Source organism: Pituophis catenifer, unplaced genomic scaffold, assembly GCF_029215685.1.
Source record: "Pituophis catenifer annectens isolate HBS135680 unplaced genomic scaffold, rPitCat1.0.hap2 SCAF_1, whole genome shotgun sequence".
Taxonomy (NCBI): Eukaryota; Metazoa; Chordata; class Lepidosauria; order Squamata; family Colubridae; genus Pituophis; species Pituophis catenifer.
Genome location: NW_027256881.1, coordinates 279,423,962 through 279,441,503, shown reverse-complemented (window position 1 = coordinate 279,441,503; position 17,542 = coordinate 279,423,962). Strand labels below are relative to the sequence as shown.

General features: G+C 43.3%; 1 protein-coding gene across 1 annotated transcript in view; it reads right to left on the bottom strand.

Annotated features, from left to right (window-relative positions):
- Positions 1–5,938: 5,938 nt before the first annotated feature.
- GALNT16 (polypeptide N-acetylgalactosaminyltransferase 16) overlaps positions 5,939–17,542 on the bottom strand; it is a 195,819-nt gene continuing 184,215 nt past the window's right edge. The window contains exon 16 of the mRNA XM_070931259.1: positions 5,939–6,076. Coding sequence (XP_070787360.1) covers positions 5,939–6,076 — 138 coding nt within the window. The remainder of the gene's footprint in view (positions 6,077–17,542) is intronic.

Sequence of the window (17,542 nt, the reverse complement as noted above, 5' to 3'; positions counted from 1 at the left end):
ATGGCAAGCTGTCATGTTCAAGGCACCAGCCTTCAGCAAAATCTCCATTTACATGAACACTTCTAGACCCCATATTGGTATCTTTAGAAAATCAGATTTGACATTTGAGCCATAGTGCCAAGTTTGGGAGTCTGCTCATCTGCCCAGGAAATAAAATAAAATAAAATAAGAGCCCTGGAGATTAAGCACACCTTCTGCCTTTTAACATAGGAGTGTTTTGTGGCTGACTTTGCTCCTCAATACAGCAACTTACAATAAGAATGCTTGCTGGCTCCAGGTTTTGCCTACCTCAGTGTCTGTCCATAGCTGCAGGTTGAAATTCTTCACACAATCATTCCCTTTTTGACCAGATTATGGCATGTACAAAATAGAATACTGGATCTTGCTCTGCAGCTCTCATTATGTTTGTGATTCATGACACGCTGGAGGAGAACCGCACACATTGAATTTAGCAAGTGGTGCCAAATGGTCATACTTCAGCCCACCAGGGTCCATATCTGACCATGAATAGACCAAAGTGGCAAAACGTGTATTGTGACATTACAATGCTGATATATTCTTGGTATTGTATAACATTGCACACAAAAATGTAAGAGACAGAGTTGACATTATGATCCATGTTTCATCATGCTTTTTGTGGATGCCTATGTTCCAGCCATCCCTATCTTCCACTTGGATTAATGTCCTTCAAACTAGCAAGTAACACCATTTGCAAGCATGAGTATAAATGTATGTCTGAGAGATCTCTTTCTGAAGCAAAATTGGCAACCTTTTGGCATATACAGACTTTAGAGTGTGACAGTGGTGAATAGCTTGATCAAACTAAGATTTCCAAGCTATTTAAGACAAGTTGTTTCTGGTTTTACTAAGATAAGTTTAAACAAACCTTGAGCATCTTTTAGTATTTTCTGTCCAAACATCCAGGAGGAATTCATGGTGCTATATTTCAGTGTCACACATTCTGGGGACTGCAATAAAAGGGGCCTTAAGAACCATATGGGGGCCATAGACTTAAGAATGCCCTTCTCTGAGTGAAAATAATGTTAGGAAGAATTAATCTTATACTTCCTCCTAACATCATCTTATGCTCTTAAGCATCTGGCAGAAGATACAGAACAATTAAAACTTGGACCACACGTCTTCTGAATAGTTTTTATCCCAGAGCTATAATTGCACTCAACAATGAACTGAAGGGCCACCATCAGTGAGCTGTTGGACAGCGTTACTTGGTCTGCTGTGTGGATGCTTGGGTGGTTTAGAGGTGGGGAATTTTTGGTGGGTGGGGGTGTGTCTGGGAATTGTCATGTGTGTTGGCCTTGGTCTCTGGGTGTTATGTGAATTTCGTTGTATGGATATACTGTGTATATACGTACAATGACAATAAACTTTATACTGTATATATAAGAGAAGCATCACTGAAAATATTTCTGAATCTGGAAATCAGTGCTTGCTGCCGTCATCTTCCTAGGATTTCTTTTTGATACTGTTAATGCTATTCATTGAAAGGTTTAATAGAGTTTTTTCATTTTCTTTATATTGGTTCCTCCCAGTGGTGTGATTCAGCTGGTTTGCACCTATTCGGGAGAACCGGTTGTTGGAAGAAATCTCCTTCCAAAAGCCTTTTGTTTTTTTCCACTTTACAGAGCTAATTCTGTCAGGAAGGCAGGAAGGAAACATTCTGGTGTTGTTTCTAGCCTAATCCTTATCTTTATTGCTCTGCTTACAGAAACTGCCTCTCCGGTTAAGCCTTATTACATTGAAACAGCTAAAGGTTCTTGGCAGTATGCCCAGACTTTCTGTTGCCTAAGCTTCTCCAGAGGGTTTTTTTTTTCTTTGCTGGTACTTTGCTTTTCTTTGCCTTATTAGGGGCTTGACTTTCTTAAAGGAGAAGGATTGTTTTAAGTTTTTTACACTGCTTTAGTGGTTCCTGGCACTGTCCTTTTGGGGTGTACTTCCAAGGGGCAGGATGCAAGCTTGGCACTGATTTTTTTACTGCCTTTTTGTGGGCATGTGATCTTTCCTTAAATCTGGATGATTTCCTTTGGATATCTTGTGAGGTGAGACCAGCTGGTATCTTTAAGTGATGCAAATGAATCTAAGGATTGCTTCTCCTGGGTGTGAAAGGATGCTTTGTCAGTTCACTGTGTCTCTTGTCTATGGCGATTCTTCAGTCATCCAGGTCATGGCTGTCCCAAAGGTGCTTTTTTCAAGAGGCAACTGGACTTTCTTGGTTTCCAGAAAGTCCAATTGCCTCTTGAAAAAGCACCTTTGAGACAGGAGTCTCTTGCATTGCTTTGGAATGGCCAAGGCATATGATTGCTCACTGATAGAAAGATTTAAAAAAGGAGTTAGGGTTGTAGATCCTCAAATTAATTTTAGTTTTCTCTCATGATAATAAGGCTTAGTAACATGGCACCAGGCTTGAAGTTTATTTAGAAATCTGTGGCATGTACTAATTTTATTGTGATCCTGAAAAGCTTGGGAGACTTGGACCTGTGTCCCCTATATAATTTGTTAATTTGTCTCTTTAGCTCAGCATTTTGTAGCCCAAATATGCCCACCCACTTTCTGGAGAATTTAAATGACCTCTCTGCTAAAGGATTTCACTTTATGAGCAAGAGTTGGCTGCTGATAGTTATCATTGCATTTTAACTATTTTAATTCCTCAAGGTGCTCTGACACCCTTTCTGATTTATAATTCTGGCTTGCAGGTATTTCTAATCTAATCATTGGTATTTAGGGCAGCTTTTTGCAAGCAAAGAAGCTTTTTGTATTTTTGTACAGGTAATCCTTGATTTACAACAGTTCATTTAGTGACCATTCAAAGTTACAATGGCACTGAAAAAAGTGACTTATGACCATTTTCCAATTTGCAGCATTATGAGAGGCCTGGCGAGGCGAAGCGCCCCTCATCATGAGTGATGTCGAGTTGGCCACAACCACCCAATCACACGACCACCGAGAAATGCCTACCTAACTGGTCATTAGGGCAGAGAAACAGTTGTTAAATTATTTGAATCACACCACTGGTTCCACCCCCCCACAATTTTCAATTTCAAATCTTTATTGTCAATGCACAACATATGTACAATGAGATTGGTTGAGCTCCCTTAACCAACACAATACAACCCCACTGAAAAATGTTCTGGGAATATTTGGTTACTGCACAATAGAAAATACTTAGAAGCATCCTGGCTGGATGGGATTCCCAGGCTGGGGCTGTTATTGAAACCCAGGCATCTTAAAATATCTAGTTCAGAAACAGATGTAACATCTGGAGTGTTTTGTTATGCAAATCCCTTACCTTTAAGTAACAAGGTAGATGGTCTCAGTTACAGTGGCAAAGAGTGCACCATTGGGAGACTTTAAAGAACAGAGTAGGGATACATTATCATGGAGAAAATCTATGTGGCTGCTAGGAGTCGAAAATGATTTGATAGCACATAATCAGTTCACCAAATATTACAGGGGATCAGATGACACGTCTTCCAGTTGTAGCCTCCTTGCTTCTTTCTACTGTCATTGCCACATTTTTTTTCTTATTATCAAACTGTTGTCCACAGAAGGATTGATTCACAATTTTTTTTCCATTGGTGGTGATAGGAACGACCTGCCTATCTGCACTCCTAAAATGCCCTCACACTGCAATTCTGTACTCTTTTCTTGGGTATTAAATTCCCTTGAATTTATTATTCTGGGTAGATATATACAAGATGCCATTCGTAATAAATAATATGAACATTCAAATCTTTGTAACTGTCAAACCGTTTCTTACATTAAAGGAAAGTTCTCAGTTTTTGCTACATATAATACAGAAGTTATACAAAGTGAGTGATCTTACAATATTGAGAGTCTCCCTAAACTGTATTTTACTACTTCGAAAAACCTCCTAAACTCTTCATATTTTCTTCCAGAAATGGGCTGAAGAGCTGCTTTCAGGTCACCAAAATACAGTCCAATGTAACCCATTAGAAATAATTAGGTACTTAGGGGAGGACTTTCTTAAGGTTTAGTGATATCGATCCTTCACATTTGCAGCTAAAGATATTGTTGGAGTAATCCTGATGTTACTTTTGTCTATATGAAAATGGTTTTTTTAAATACTGGAGATGATTGACAAGCAGAGAGTATTCCTGTTGTGCAAATGACCAATTCATTGATTAGAGTAATAATGGCCATTTAAGTATAGCTTACATCTTCTGTTACTTTCATATTTCAAATCAGAGTGGAAGAGAGCATAATATTTTGACAATTAACTAACAGAAAAGGCCCATCAAGTATGTTGTCTCAAATTCAGATTTGATAACTAAGACCTAGTATCTTGGCATATGGCTTCATCAGTTGGTAAACAGGCTGACATTCTGCTGATGCTTAACCAATGTAGTCAATCTCAGATCCATTGACATACAGTTTAGTTTAATCCTGCGTGCATTTATTTAGAAATAACTTTCACTTTATTCAGATGACTTTGTAAGAAGAGAGATGTGTGAGTCTATGGTAGCCAAAAACCAGAAGTGATCTGGCGGCACCTTTTCCAACTAACCAATTTTATTAAAAGGTATAAGTATTTGTGAACTGCAGCTTACTTCATCAGATGCATTATGATAGAGTGAGTTGCATTAGCTGAAAACTTATGCCTTTTAACATAATTAATTAGTTGGCAAAGATGCTACCAGACTCCTTCTGATCTATTCAGCTGTGATTCCCAAACAAATGTTCATAAAAATAGCTTTCTTAAATGAGTTCAGAGCTAGCACTGCCATTCTGCCATCAGTAAAAGCATCAAGGGTCACATTCTTTGCACTTTACTGGGTGATATGGAATTATTGTGAGAATCTTGGCTAACAGTCTAGGTTCTTGTTTTTCAGTGAGCACATACACACATAAGGAAAAAGAGCTTTGTTTTGGGCTTGGCTCCAAAAGATTCCCCAGACAGAACTAGGCTGAGAAATAGGTGATAGGCCCTTAGAAAGAAATCCAATTTTGATTAACCTAAAAGGACTGAGTGGAAAAATACAAGCACAAGTTGACCCTTTGGCCATCAGCCCAAGCTGTGTTTGCAAAAATACAGAATTGTTATCATGAGCTGCCTTTTCCCCACAATTGTATGCCAAGCACATATTGATGAAAGCAGAAGGAAATAATGTGTGTTCTCTCCAGAGGGTAGAAAAAGGGAGCCTTTGTTTGTGTACTTTTTAACAATATTTCTGTGCTTCAGGTTTAAAGCATAAGAAACATACCAGATATCTTTCTTGATGAAGACTAGTTTAGCTTTCTTCTTGAAGTTTTATCAATCCTACCTGCCAGAGATACCAGAGAACCCTTTCTCTGAAGGGATGATTTCAATCTGCTCCAGTAATCAAACACATTCAGAAAACAAAAACAAAAAAAGCTTTACCTCTGCCTCAATTTCCCTCAATGATGTGCATTTCCATAACCGAGCCCGCCCCCTTTTCTTGCCGTCCTTTCCATAAATCGAACAATATGACACACATGCAAAATGAGAGGTGACATGTCTGAAATCAAGCAAACTCATCAGGAGTTCACATCAAGCATATAGTCACAGACATCAACTGCAGCAACTCCATGGGATCATAGACCACAGGTTTCTCTGGAGACAAAGGAATGGAAGGGAACTGCTGTCAGTCAGGCTTAAACACATATTGGTTACTGAGACAGATTCTTCCACACCCATTTCCCACTGTTACTCAAAGTGGGACAAGATGGGCCATTTCAACTGACGTCGCCATATAGCTTCGACTTCTTCTTTAACATAAATCCAAAAACAGTGACATTTCATCTGAAATGGTTATTGGCTGAGGATCATAGTCAAAACATTTAGGTTTAAAGAAAACCAGAATTCATACCCCACCCTAGCCCCTTCCGTTCCCAGAGTCTCATGCAAAAAGTATCAGAACCAAAAGATGCTGGGCAACCATCATGTGGCTTGGAGCAGCTCCCATTGTTGACCCAGAATATCCGACTGACAGATGTTGGTCACTAATCTGCTGGACTCATTTTCTAAGCATAGGCCACTGACAAAATGTTGGATGAAGCTACCTTTCATCTTCCATTTCTGCAAGGGGGAAAGAAGAAAATAAAAACAATAGCATGTGAAATGTGTCCTCTTCTTTCCTTCATTTCTTGTTTTCTCATTGTGTCCCCAAATATCTGTTTACTAATGGAAACAGGTATTCCATTAATAGTACTGTTACTATTAAATAACAGTAATAATTTAGCAAAAATTTCAATTTCTTCTTTAATACACAGTACCATTTTATATTTTGATTAGGTCTTTTTCTAATCTCATGGCCTTGGCTGATCTTCACAAGCTAAGCTAGTCGGAATTGGTTAGTGTTTGGATATCACACCACCAGGAAAGTCAAATTGGGAATTTGGGGGAAAAAAACCCTTATATTTAAGACCACAAAAACAAACCACTCCCATATTGTGAGCAGGAAAATCACATAGAAGGATTGAGTTTGAGATTTTACTTCAGATTCAGGACCAATCCATCCATGAAACAGCCTTATTTCTCAGCAAACCCGTGATAAAGGAGCAAAAATCCATTAGCCAGTCTGTGATGGAAACATCAAGGTTGTTTTCCTTTAAAGGGTGGAACAAACAAGGAGTTTGGATTCCTGAAGTTCTAGCTGAGGAATTTAGTTATCCAACTGTATTGTATATAATACAACTGTTGTAATACAACTGTGTTGTAGCTAGGATAGACCCTTTGGGCACAAGTGGGGACCTGATGCTTTCCTAGATGGATTTCTATGTATCCAAAAAGGGAAAGCACCTGTATATTTCCCTGGAAATTTCAATAATGAGGTAACATACCCTTTTAATAAGTGGAATCTATCTGAGTACATACAAAGATGCACTCTCCTCACCAATCTTGATAACTATTGCTGGGTCTCCAGAAAGTTACCAAGATAGTGGCAGAGCTCCAAGTATATGTTGCACCTGATTGTCTGAATCTTTTCAGTCAGGATTCTTGCCAGGGTAGAGAAGGAAATTGTTTGGATTTCTCCGGTGAATAACATGCATTGTTTTAAGCACCATTAATCAGGATATATTCTGGATCATTTGCAAGGTGGGGCACTGCTCTTAGCTGTTCTGTTTCTTCCTGAGTGGGCAAGGGCAATAGGGGAGAAAAGGAGATAACTTGTGGGGTGCCTCAGGGTTCATCTCTCTCACCCCACATTATTTTACACTGATGTAAAGCCATGCCGAAGACATTCATTCGATCACAGTTATACCTAATTTTAAATCACTTTCCAGGATGACACAGATATACTGGAAGTCCTGGCCTGGAGCTTGGAAGCTGCTAGACTTTGAGATCGAATCCCTGGAAGATTAAAGTGCTGTTCCCCAGAAACCATCTGGCATTGTACTATTCTGGATTGGGAAGCCCATTTTAAGATAGCAGATCTGCCTTAGAGGTCTTCCTACAAGTACTGCTAGATAGTGTGGAAGGTCTTTGACTAATTTTCACTGGTGTACCATCATCCTGAAGCATGATGCTCTGGGAGCTGTTACCCCATAACCTCTTAGCTATATTACCACAATGTGTTGAACACAATGCTGTCTTTCAAATCTATCCAAAAGTTATATCTGATATAGTTGACTTCTAGGAATCTTCACCAGAACCCATCATCCAATTCATTCATCTCAAATGGGTAGGCCAAGAATGTTCCCTATCAGGGGTGAAAATCCATTTACCTTCGCTACCAGTTTGTAAATGGGAGCATGTGTGTGTGCTCGCTCGCTTGCAACACCTCTGCGCATGTGCAGGACCTTCTGCACATGCACAGAGCGTAAAAAACAGGACGTGATGACATCCGGGTGGGTGGGCAGAGCCTCCCGCTGCCAGCGCTATCGGTTCGTCCGAGCCATATAGAACTGGCTGCATTTCACCACTGTTTTTTTTTTTTAATTTGATTTATATGCCGCCCTTCTCCGGAGACTCAGGGCGGCTTACAATGTGCTCAGCAATAGCCTTCTTCCTTTTTGTATATTTATACAAAGTCAGCTTATTGCCCCCACAACTGGGTCCTCAATTTACCTACCTTAGAAAGGATGGAAGGCTGAGTCAACCTTGAACCTTGGCGAGATTCGAACCTGCAGTAATTGCAGGCAGCTGGTCTTAATAACCAGCTTAATAACAGGGTGCCTTAGACCACTGTACTACCAAGGCTGTTCCCTATGTAAGACTGAAGATGTGGGTGGGGGTAGAGTAATATTCTTTTTTAAATTATGGAATAAGTTACCTCCAGTGGTCTGAAGGACTGTTCGGAAAATTTTTTAATATGTGAGGAACTCTGCTTTTTTTCTGGCATATTTGAGGTCCCCTTCTATCCCACATTTCTGATATTTTTTTGATGATCTCAAAATAATAACCACCTTTGACATGCTTCATTTTGGGGTGTTGCTGTCTGTTGTTGGTGCTTGCTGCAGTTTTACTTAAGTTTCTCATAATTAATGCTAAACTAGCTTTAGCTGATTAACATACAAACATTAATACAGTAGACCGTTTCTGTGGTTGTGATTCAACTCACTTGTACTGTACAAAACAGTCTATGAGTAAGCACTATCTGAAGCCTGCACCTGTTTTATTGATCTGAGAAAAGGCATCAGAAAAGAGAGGAAATGCACAGGCTAACCCTAACCGCTGGAGATTGCTTTACTGTTTCATCTGCCCTGTGACTTTACCTAAATCTTATGTTATGCGAAACAGAGACCTGAAACAGAGACCCAATCCCTTCTGCCCCAGACAGATGGCTTTGTATTTCGCTCCTCCTATTTGTTTGGAAGTTGGCTAATATAGCATAATGAACCTATACAATAAATAGCAATCACAGTATTAGATCGGGGAAGATGAAATTCCAAAATGCAAATTGTGTGGCATCTATCACCAAAGAAGATGAGACTGTTCTCATCTCCTCTTCTCTGCAGGGCCTTCTTCTGCCATCATCTTCTTTAGCAAGACAAAAGATGCTTTATGACAACACGCTCGTAGTAGCCTCACATCCCACAGGTATAAAATTGATTCTTGTCTCATCTGCTTGGCTGACAAGGGCAACAAGGGACAAATGGGTAGCTTCTATTGAATGCGTGAAATTCATAGGCTTGATAGAACACATGCAAGGAGCAAATACACCGTTCAATTGACCTGAACTTTTTTTTTCTTTTTAACATTAATGCTAGCGTACAATAAGTATTCCTCCTAAGTCATTCTTCTCACGCTAGCATCTAAACTGTTTTAGACTATCAAGATCTCTGACTCTGGCTGCAAATATACAGATATTAAATTCTATAAATATCTAATGCAAGGGTCCTTATCAGCTTTTGTCATTAGGAAAAATAACAGATGTATCTGCTCATTCACTTCTCCATGACATTTTTTTGAGCAGCTGCAATTAGCACCAGGCCGCAGTCATATTAAAGCAGGGGTGTCAAACTGGATTTCTTTGAGGGCTGGAAAAGCATTGAATTTCTCCTCCGTGGGCCGGCCGGGGTGTGTGGAGATGGGATGGATATCTCCTGCAGCACCATGGCAGCCAAAATGGAGTGTGTAACGGGGACACGTGCCCCGTTTTCAGCATGGACGGCCTCCTGCAGCACCCTGCCAGTCAAAAACGGGTACGGGGGGCCCCATGTTGCCCCCCCATGCCCTGTTTTGGCTGGCAGATTGCTGCAGGAGGCCATCCAGGCCAAAAACGGGGTGGGGGCACACATCCTGTTTTAGCTGCCAGAGGCACTGTGGGCCAGTCCTTTGCTATTTCCAGGCTGGCCTCATGGGCCAGATTTAAGCACCCTGCAGGCTGGATCCAGCCCACAGGCCTTGAGTTTGGCACCTCTGTATTAGAGAATCTTTCAATGGCCGAAATAGCAGTGTTCCAGTGGTGGGCTGCTGCATGGTTGCAAGGGTTCAGGCAAACCCTTAGCTCTGATTGCTGGCTGGGCCTGCCCACCCACCCCTGTTCTATGCTATCCATTTATAACTTACTTTCTGGCTCATTGGTTGGCCTAGCTGCGTTCCATACCGCCCCTGCTGATCTCACTGGAGCTGCCTGAGCTGATTAAGAGCCTGTTTGAAGCTCTGTTTCTCTCCCAAAGGGGCACATGTGTGCGTGCTCACAACCAGCGAACTCTTTCTTAAAGAAAGTGCAGCCCACCTCTGACTTGTTCTGCACCCTTTGAAATGCCTCCACCCCCCAAAAAATGCTTCAAACTCAGGTGCTACTGCTATCACAACTTGAAAGAAGCCTCTATTTGTAAGGTGACCAACTTTTTTACAATGAGAAGGAGGATACAAATAAATTGAAGAAAAATGCATGCATGTGTGCTGTGTCGTGTTTTGGTAAGAAGTAAACAAAGCCACTTGCGCGTGGCGCACTCTTGCGCATAGCACACTCTCTCAAAACAATTCTCCTGTGTGGAGCGCCTGCGTCTCATAATTGCATCTCGCCGCACTGTACCGAGCCTTGATGAATTGTCATGTCAAATACAAATACGTCACATCACACGTAACGGATCGGATTGGCATTGATCGAATACAGAGATTTACAGATTAGTCTTCAAATATTGAAAAGGAGGACATGTAGGAGGACACTTTTTGAGAGAGGACAGAACTTACAAAAGAAGGGCTGTCCTCCCTAAAAGGAGGACGATTGGTCACTTTACTATTTGAGCCTGACAAAAAAAATTGTGGCTTCTTTAAAGACTCCACTCATTAAAGTTGAAGTTACCTTGAGTGCTGTACGGACAGAAAAACAGGATGTTAACCAAACACATTGAATAAACAGCAGCAACAGCACATAAGAATGATCTGCCAGAGATGAGGTAGAATATGTACAGACCTTTCCAAAATTTGGAAATAACTGCTAGCAATTTATATGTATATTTTTATATATACAGGTAGTCCTTGACTTACGACCACAATTTAGACCCAAATTTATGTTGTTAAGTGAGGTATTTGTTAAGTGGATTTTGCCCCATCTACAACCTTTTTTGCTCCTGTTAAGTGATTCACTGAAGTTGTAAGTTAGTGACCTAGTTGTTAAGTGTATCTGGCTTCCCCATTGACTCTGCTTGTCAGAAGGTCGCAAAAGATCACAGGAACCCAGGACACTGCAACTGTCACAAATATGAACCACTTGCCAAGTTTGAATTTTGGTCACATGACCTCAGGGACACTACAACGGTTGTGTGAAAAACAGACATAAGTCACTTTTTTCAGTGGCATTTTAACTTTGAACAGTCCCTACACAAACTGTTGTAAGTCGAGGACTACCTGTATATAGATTATTTATTAGATATATCATTATAAATATATGTACAATTTATATACACACACACACACACACACACACACACACACACACACACACACATATATATATATATATATAAATTATACCCCACATCTATTTTCTTGCAGCCATAATTGTGAATTAAATAGGCAGAGTCTAAATACCTTTGAGGGCCCTTCAAATTTTACACATTTCTTTTCATGTGATGATAGGCAAGGAATAATGCTTTCCTTCTACCCATCAAGGAAAACTTGATGGGTAGAAGGATAATTAATCATGATAGTTTTCTGGATTAGGAACCCATTAATCTGTAACCACTTTCAGATGCAATTGTTGATTCTGTTCATTGGTTCTTCAGCAGCAGCCCATAACAGCAGGGTTCTCAACAAACATTTTCTCTTGCTGATGAATGATACTATATAAAAGAATCCCTCCATTAATTGCAGAACTTGAAATACAGCAGCTGTTTTAATAATCATTCAGTTCAGCGAAATCATAAAGTAAGATAGGGAAAAAGAATGAGAACCAAGGGTGGAGATTACATGCAGGGGGCTACATTTCCACACCCCTTGTATCTTGTAATTAGCTAGCTACAAACAATGAGCTTGATTTCATTAATTTCTCCCATATCCCATCCTGCCGTTCCATTTTTCAAGATGCCACCCAGGGAGCGGTAATGTAATGCAGCTATGTTTGAAATTTTGCATCTGATAGCTTTGTTCAGGGTTGGCTCTAGACATTTTGACGCCCCAGGCAAAGTCATGTTCTGATCCTCCCTGTTGTTTGGCTCATCTTCTGATTTTGTAGGACTTTCAAAAAGGCACCCTCTTGTTTCTTTCTTTTCTTGCCGTTTTTGAGCTTGATACTTATGATTTTCAGCCGTGGATAATTTTACTCTTTTCTCAGATATTTTCATTCTATTTGCAATGGAGTGGAATGGAATGGAATAGAACGGAATGGAACGGAACGGAACGGAACGGAACGGAACGGAACAGAACAGAACAGAACAGAACAGAACAGAACAGAATAACAGAGTTGGAAGGGACCTTGGAGGTCTTCTAGTCCAATGCCCTGCTTAGGCAGGAAACCCTATACCATTTTAGGCAAATGTTGTCCAATCTCTTCTTAAAAACTTCCAGCATTGACGCATTAACAACTTCTGGAGGCAAGTTGTTCCACTGATTAACTGTTCTAACTGTCAGGAAATTTCTTCATAGTTCTAGGTTACTTCTCTCCTTGATTTTTTTTTCTTTAATTTATATGCCGCCCTTCTCCGGAGACTCAGGGCGGCTTACAATGTGTTAAGCAATAGCCTTCATACTTTTGTATATTTATACAAAGTCAACTTATTGCCCCCACAATCTGGGTCCTCATTTTACCTATCTTTGAAAGAATGGAAGACTGAGTCAACTTTGAGCCTGGTGAGATTTGAACTTGCAGTAATTGCAAGCAGCAGATGTTAATTACAGTGCTTTAGTCCACTGTACTACAGGCTCTTGATTAGTTTCCATCCACTGCTTCTTGTCCTACTCTCAGGACAGGTGCTTTGGAGAATAGCTTGACACCCTCTTCTTTGTGGCAGCCTCTTAGATATTGGAACACTGCTATCATGTCACCCCTAGACCTTCTTTTCATTAAACTAGACATACCCAATTCCAGCAACCCTTCTTTATACGTTTTAGTCTCCAGTCTCCTAATCATCTTTGTTGCTCTTCTCTGCACTCTTTCTTTTTTACATCATGTAAACTGGATGCAGTATTCCAAGTGTGGTCTTACCAAGGCATTATAAAGTGATATTAACACTTTATAATGCCACTTCACATAATCTTAGAGTAAATGATTTTAATTAGATCAGCACCTATTGTTGTCATATGGCAACAATTTTGTAAAATTATATTTAAATGTTGAGTGGGCACATTGGTGCATGCAGCATGCTATTACTGCTTCCCTGGGTAGAATTTTGATAGCTGATAATCACATGACTTGCTTATTATCAGACCCTTGCCTTGCTTTGGTAATATTACCAGATTCTTGAGGTCTATAGCTATAATAATAATTTGTGTGTGTGTGACTCTGGTTAGTGTACTATTCATTTTGAGCAACTTTTTATTCTTTGAAAAACTTAGAAAAATTCTAAAGCAATGAAAAAGATGATCAGATTTTATACTCAGATTATATATTTCAGAAAACTTTTCAATTTTGTGACCCCCTAAAATTTAACACCCTGGGTCGCCTAAGTCCAGAACAAACTCTGCTTTAGTGCATAAAAGTATTATAAAAAATGCACCAGCCTTGAGCCTAGAACTTTGAGGATGAGATCTGTTATAGTAAGGAATATAAAGAAAACTGGAAAAAAAAAATGCCTCCCCTCAAAGTCTATCTATATCTAGTCTTCTTACTAGGGCTGGAAAAAAGTAAGTGTCGAGCGTCAAGAAGCACTCGACACCATGCACGAGACCACTGATCCATGGACGTTCGTCCTACCTGCTAGGAGAAGGGATGGGATGGGATGCACGGGTGTTGGTGATGGGGACAGGCTGGCGATTAGGCATTATAATGCACGGGCGTTTATAGGGGCTCGCGGGGGTGTAACACGCGCACGGAGACAAGCAGTGTGATTGGAGCAGGTCGGAAGGAATGACGGCATTGATGTGCGCGTGTGAAGAGAGGCGGGAAGTTGAAAACCTCCGCGCAGCTGCTTGTCATTAGAGAAACCTCTATAAAACGACTCTGTGTGGGGCGTGGGGTAGCCGCGTCTTTGAATTGCATTGCAGTCCGACTTCCGTACGAGCTGTTTGTCACAATAAACCAAGTTGCATCAAGTCTCCGAGTGCGTTGCTTGTGCTTTTCGTGAACACAGACCGGGGGGAAGCCGAGAGGAAGACGCGGCTCCGCTTTTTATCTGGATTCGGAGCTTCGACTCGATGGCTGAAGGCGTGACCGAGGATGTGCTGCCCATAGAGGCGCTGCGAGACGAGGAGGCGCCGGGGGACGCTGCCGTTCCCGACGCACCCGAGATGGATGAACAGCTGGTGGTACGGCCGAAGAGATGGGAGCAGCCGAAAGGCAGTGGAGCCGTGGAGCCGCGGCCGGAGACGGGGCGTGAGGAACAGGAGTTGCAAGAGCCGGGGCCGACTGGGGCGCGTTCACAAGCCCCACCCTATGCAGGCTCCCAATTCCTGGGCTGGAGGGAACGGCAGTGGGTCGAAGAAGAAGAGGGGGAGTGGAGTTACTCCACGGGCCCAGGGACGTCCACTATGGACGTTTTGCGTGATAGATTTGGAGAGGCCAGCTTTCGCGACGCGTCCTCTTGGCAGCCATGGGCACCCGTGGTGGACTCAGCTGGTTCCTGGCCTAGTGGAACGGCGGGAGGCAGCTCAGGCAGCAGATTCCGTCTCGCCAGCCCGAAGTTCAAAGCTGAGCGGCGGGAACAACGCACACAGCGGGTAAGCGGAGAACGCCAGAGCACTAGCGCCGCTCCGACCGTACGTGGGGACGGTGTGCACGCCTCCATGGGGACTGTGGCGCAACCGTGCAGGGAGAGGGGGGTGACCCATGGTACAGACGACCAGCAGAACCTGCCGGGTCCGGGGCTTAGACCACCACAGCCACCCCAACTAGACCCTGTGCCAATATGGGGCCATGGGCCATGGACCCCTCGCCAGACACCCTGGGGCTTACCTCCCATACAGGCGGCTTTTGATGGTACTGCAGGAAAGGTGGCGCTCTTCCTCAGCCAAGTGATCAGCCATATGGACCTATATGGCAGGCTTTATCCCTCGCAGTGGTCAATGGTGGTTGCAGTGACGGCAGTGTTAACGGGCGAAGCCGCTGATTGGGTCGCTGACCTGCACAGCGAACATGCCCGTGAATTAACGGATTTAGGGCTTTTCCTGGAAGCATTGCGGAACCGGTTCGAGGACGAAACCCGAACGCAGGTTATTGAAGGGGAATTGGTCAATCTTAGACAACGGGGTCGTCCAGCAAAGGACTACGTCAATGAATTTCGTAATTTGGCCAGGAAGCTCCGCTCTTGGCCAGAACGCCTCCTGATTCATCAATTCCAGGCAGGGCTTGATAGGGACATTAGACAGGCCTGTGTCTACCGGGGCCTGGGCCCCTGCCTATCTGAGTGGTACAAAGCGGCCGTTAGTTTGGATGTCGGGTTGCGGGAATTCAAGCCCCGCAACGTAAATCTAAATCTGCGACGAGGACCAATGGGCCGGTCCGGTGATAGGAACGTTGCTCGAACAGCCCCATTTTTTGGGTCTGCAAGCGGTGAGGTAGCCAGACGGCCGTTCCATTGCTTCAGATGCAATCAGGAGGGGCATCGAGCAGCGGAATGTCCAGTGCCGCCACCTCGGATGTCTACTCCACGTCCGCCACCGGCTACCACACCACAGGACCAGCCTGCACGGACACCAGAACGATCCAGAGCGGTTACGCAAACATCCTTGGTAGAGGCAACACCTCGTTCCATCACGGGTGGTCCGCCGGGAACAGCCCGCATGCCCGAGACTCCAGAGGAGACTGACACCGAGGAGGACATACACGATCCTATGGTGAGTGATCCCATTTGTCCGTTCCTGATTCCAGTAACCCTTAGGCATCCCGCAACCAACCGGGAGTGCGATCAAGACGCATTGATAGACTCCAGATGCACCCGTTGCCTTATCCGCCGGTCCATAGCAGAGGCTTTAGGCCTCCGGATACTAACATTACGTGACCCCATTAAATTCGAACAGGTGGATGGTACTACTCTGGGGGGTGTACCCGCCAATAGCGTAACAGAACCTGTAGTGTTAAAAATAGGGGCCCATCAAGAACGCATCCGGTTCATTGTCATAACACAGATGATAGAACCAATCATTCTGGGCCTTGCCTGGTTGGATAAGTGGCAGCCACACATCTGGTGGGAGGGGGGTTTCCGTAAAGTAAGGCTTCCGATCACAGGGGAACCTTGTGTTGCACTCCAGTATGAGGCAGCGCCCCAACAGAAGTACCCTTCCGTGTATTCCGATCTTGCTCAGGTGTTTAGCGAGGACGAATGCGACGTGTTGCCACCACACCGGGATACCGACTGTGGTATCGAGATCATCCCCGGAGCTCGACTACCGAAACCCCGTATGTACTCGATGACTCCAAAAGAGTTAGAGGAATTACGCGCATATATAGACAAAAACCTGGCGAGAGGTTTTATCCGCCCTAGTAGGTCACACCTAGCAGCACCGGTACTGTTCCGCGAAAAGAAGGACGGGGGGCTACGATTATGTGTCGACTACCGGGGACTGAATGCTGTCTGTGTCGAGCCGCTATATCCACTTCCGCTGATAACCGATTTACTGACAACCTTGAGCACCGGAAGGATCTTCACGAAACTACACCTACGTGAAGCTTATTATCGGGTGAGGATACGGTCGGGGGACGAATGGAAAACTACGTTCAACAGTCCCCTCGGTAGTTACCATTTCTTAGTGATGCCATTTGGTCTGGAAGGTGCACCAGCTGTTTTCATGCAGCTCATAAACGGAGTGTTACATGACCACCTATATCGGGGGGTACTAGTCTACCTGGACGATATACTTATTTATTCAAACACGATGGAAGAGCACGTCCAGCTCGTTCGACAGGTACTTACCAAATTACTGGAAGCACACCTCTTTGTTAAACTCTCGAAATGCGAATTCCACTGGAGAGAAATAGATTACCTTGGATTTCGGATTAGCGATACGGGAATTCAGATGGATCCGAAAAAAGTAGCAGCGGTGATGGAATGGCAAGCCCCACGAACACATAAGCAGTTACAGAGCTTTCTGGGGTTTGCGAATTTTTATCGACAGTTCATCCCGTCCTTCGCGAAGATAGCCTTGCCTCTAACCGAGCTCTTACGAACGAAAGGTATAGTAGCACCCGGAGTAAAACCCAGGCCGGGACATGCGCTACAATGGTCACCCGCGTGCCAACAAGCATTCGAAAGTCTCAAACGTCTCTTTGCTAGGGAGCCGGTGCTTAAACATCCAGACACATCACAACCATTCATTGTGCAGGCAGATGCGAGTGACGTGGCCGTTGGAGCTGTGCTACTACAAAAAGATCCAAATGGTGAGCTACGGCCCTGCGCGTACACCTCACGTAAATTCACGACAACAGAGAGGAATTGGGCCATATGGGAGAAAGAGGCATATGCTGTGAAGCGGGCCTTGCAGACATGGCGACATCTACTA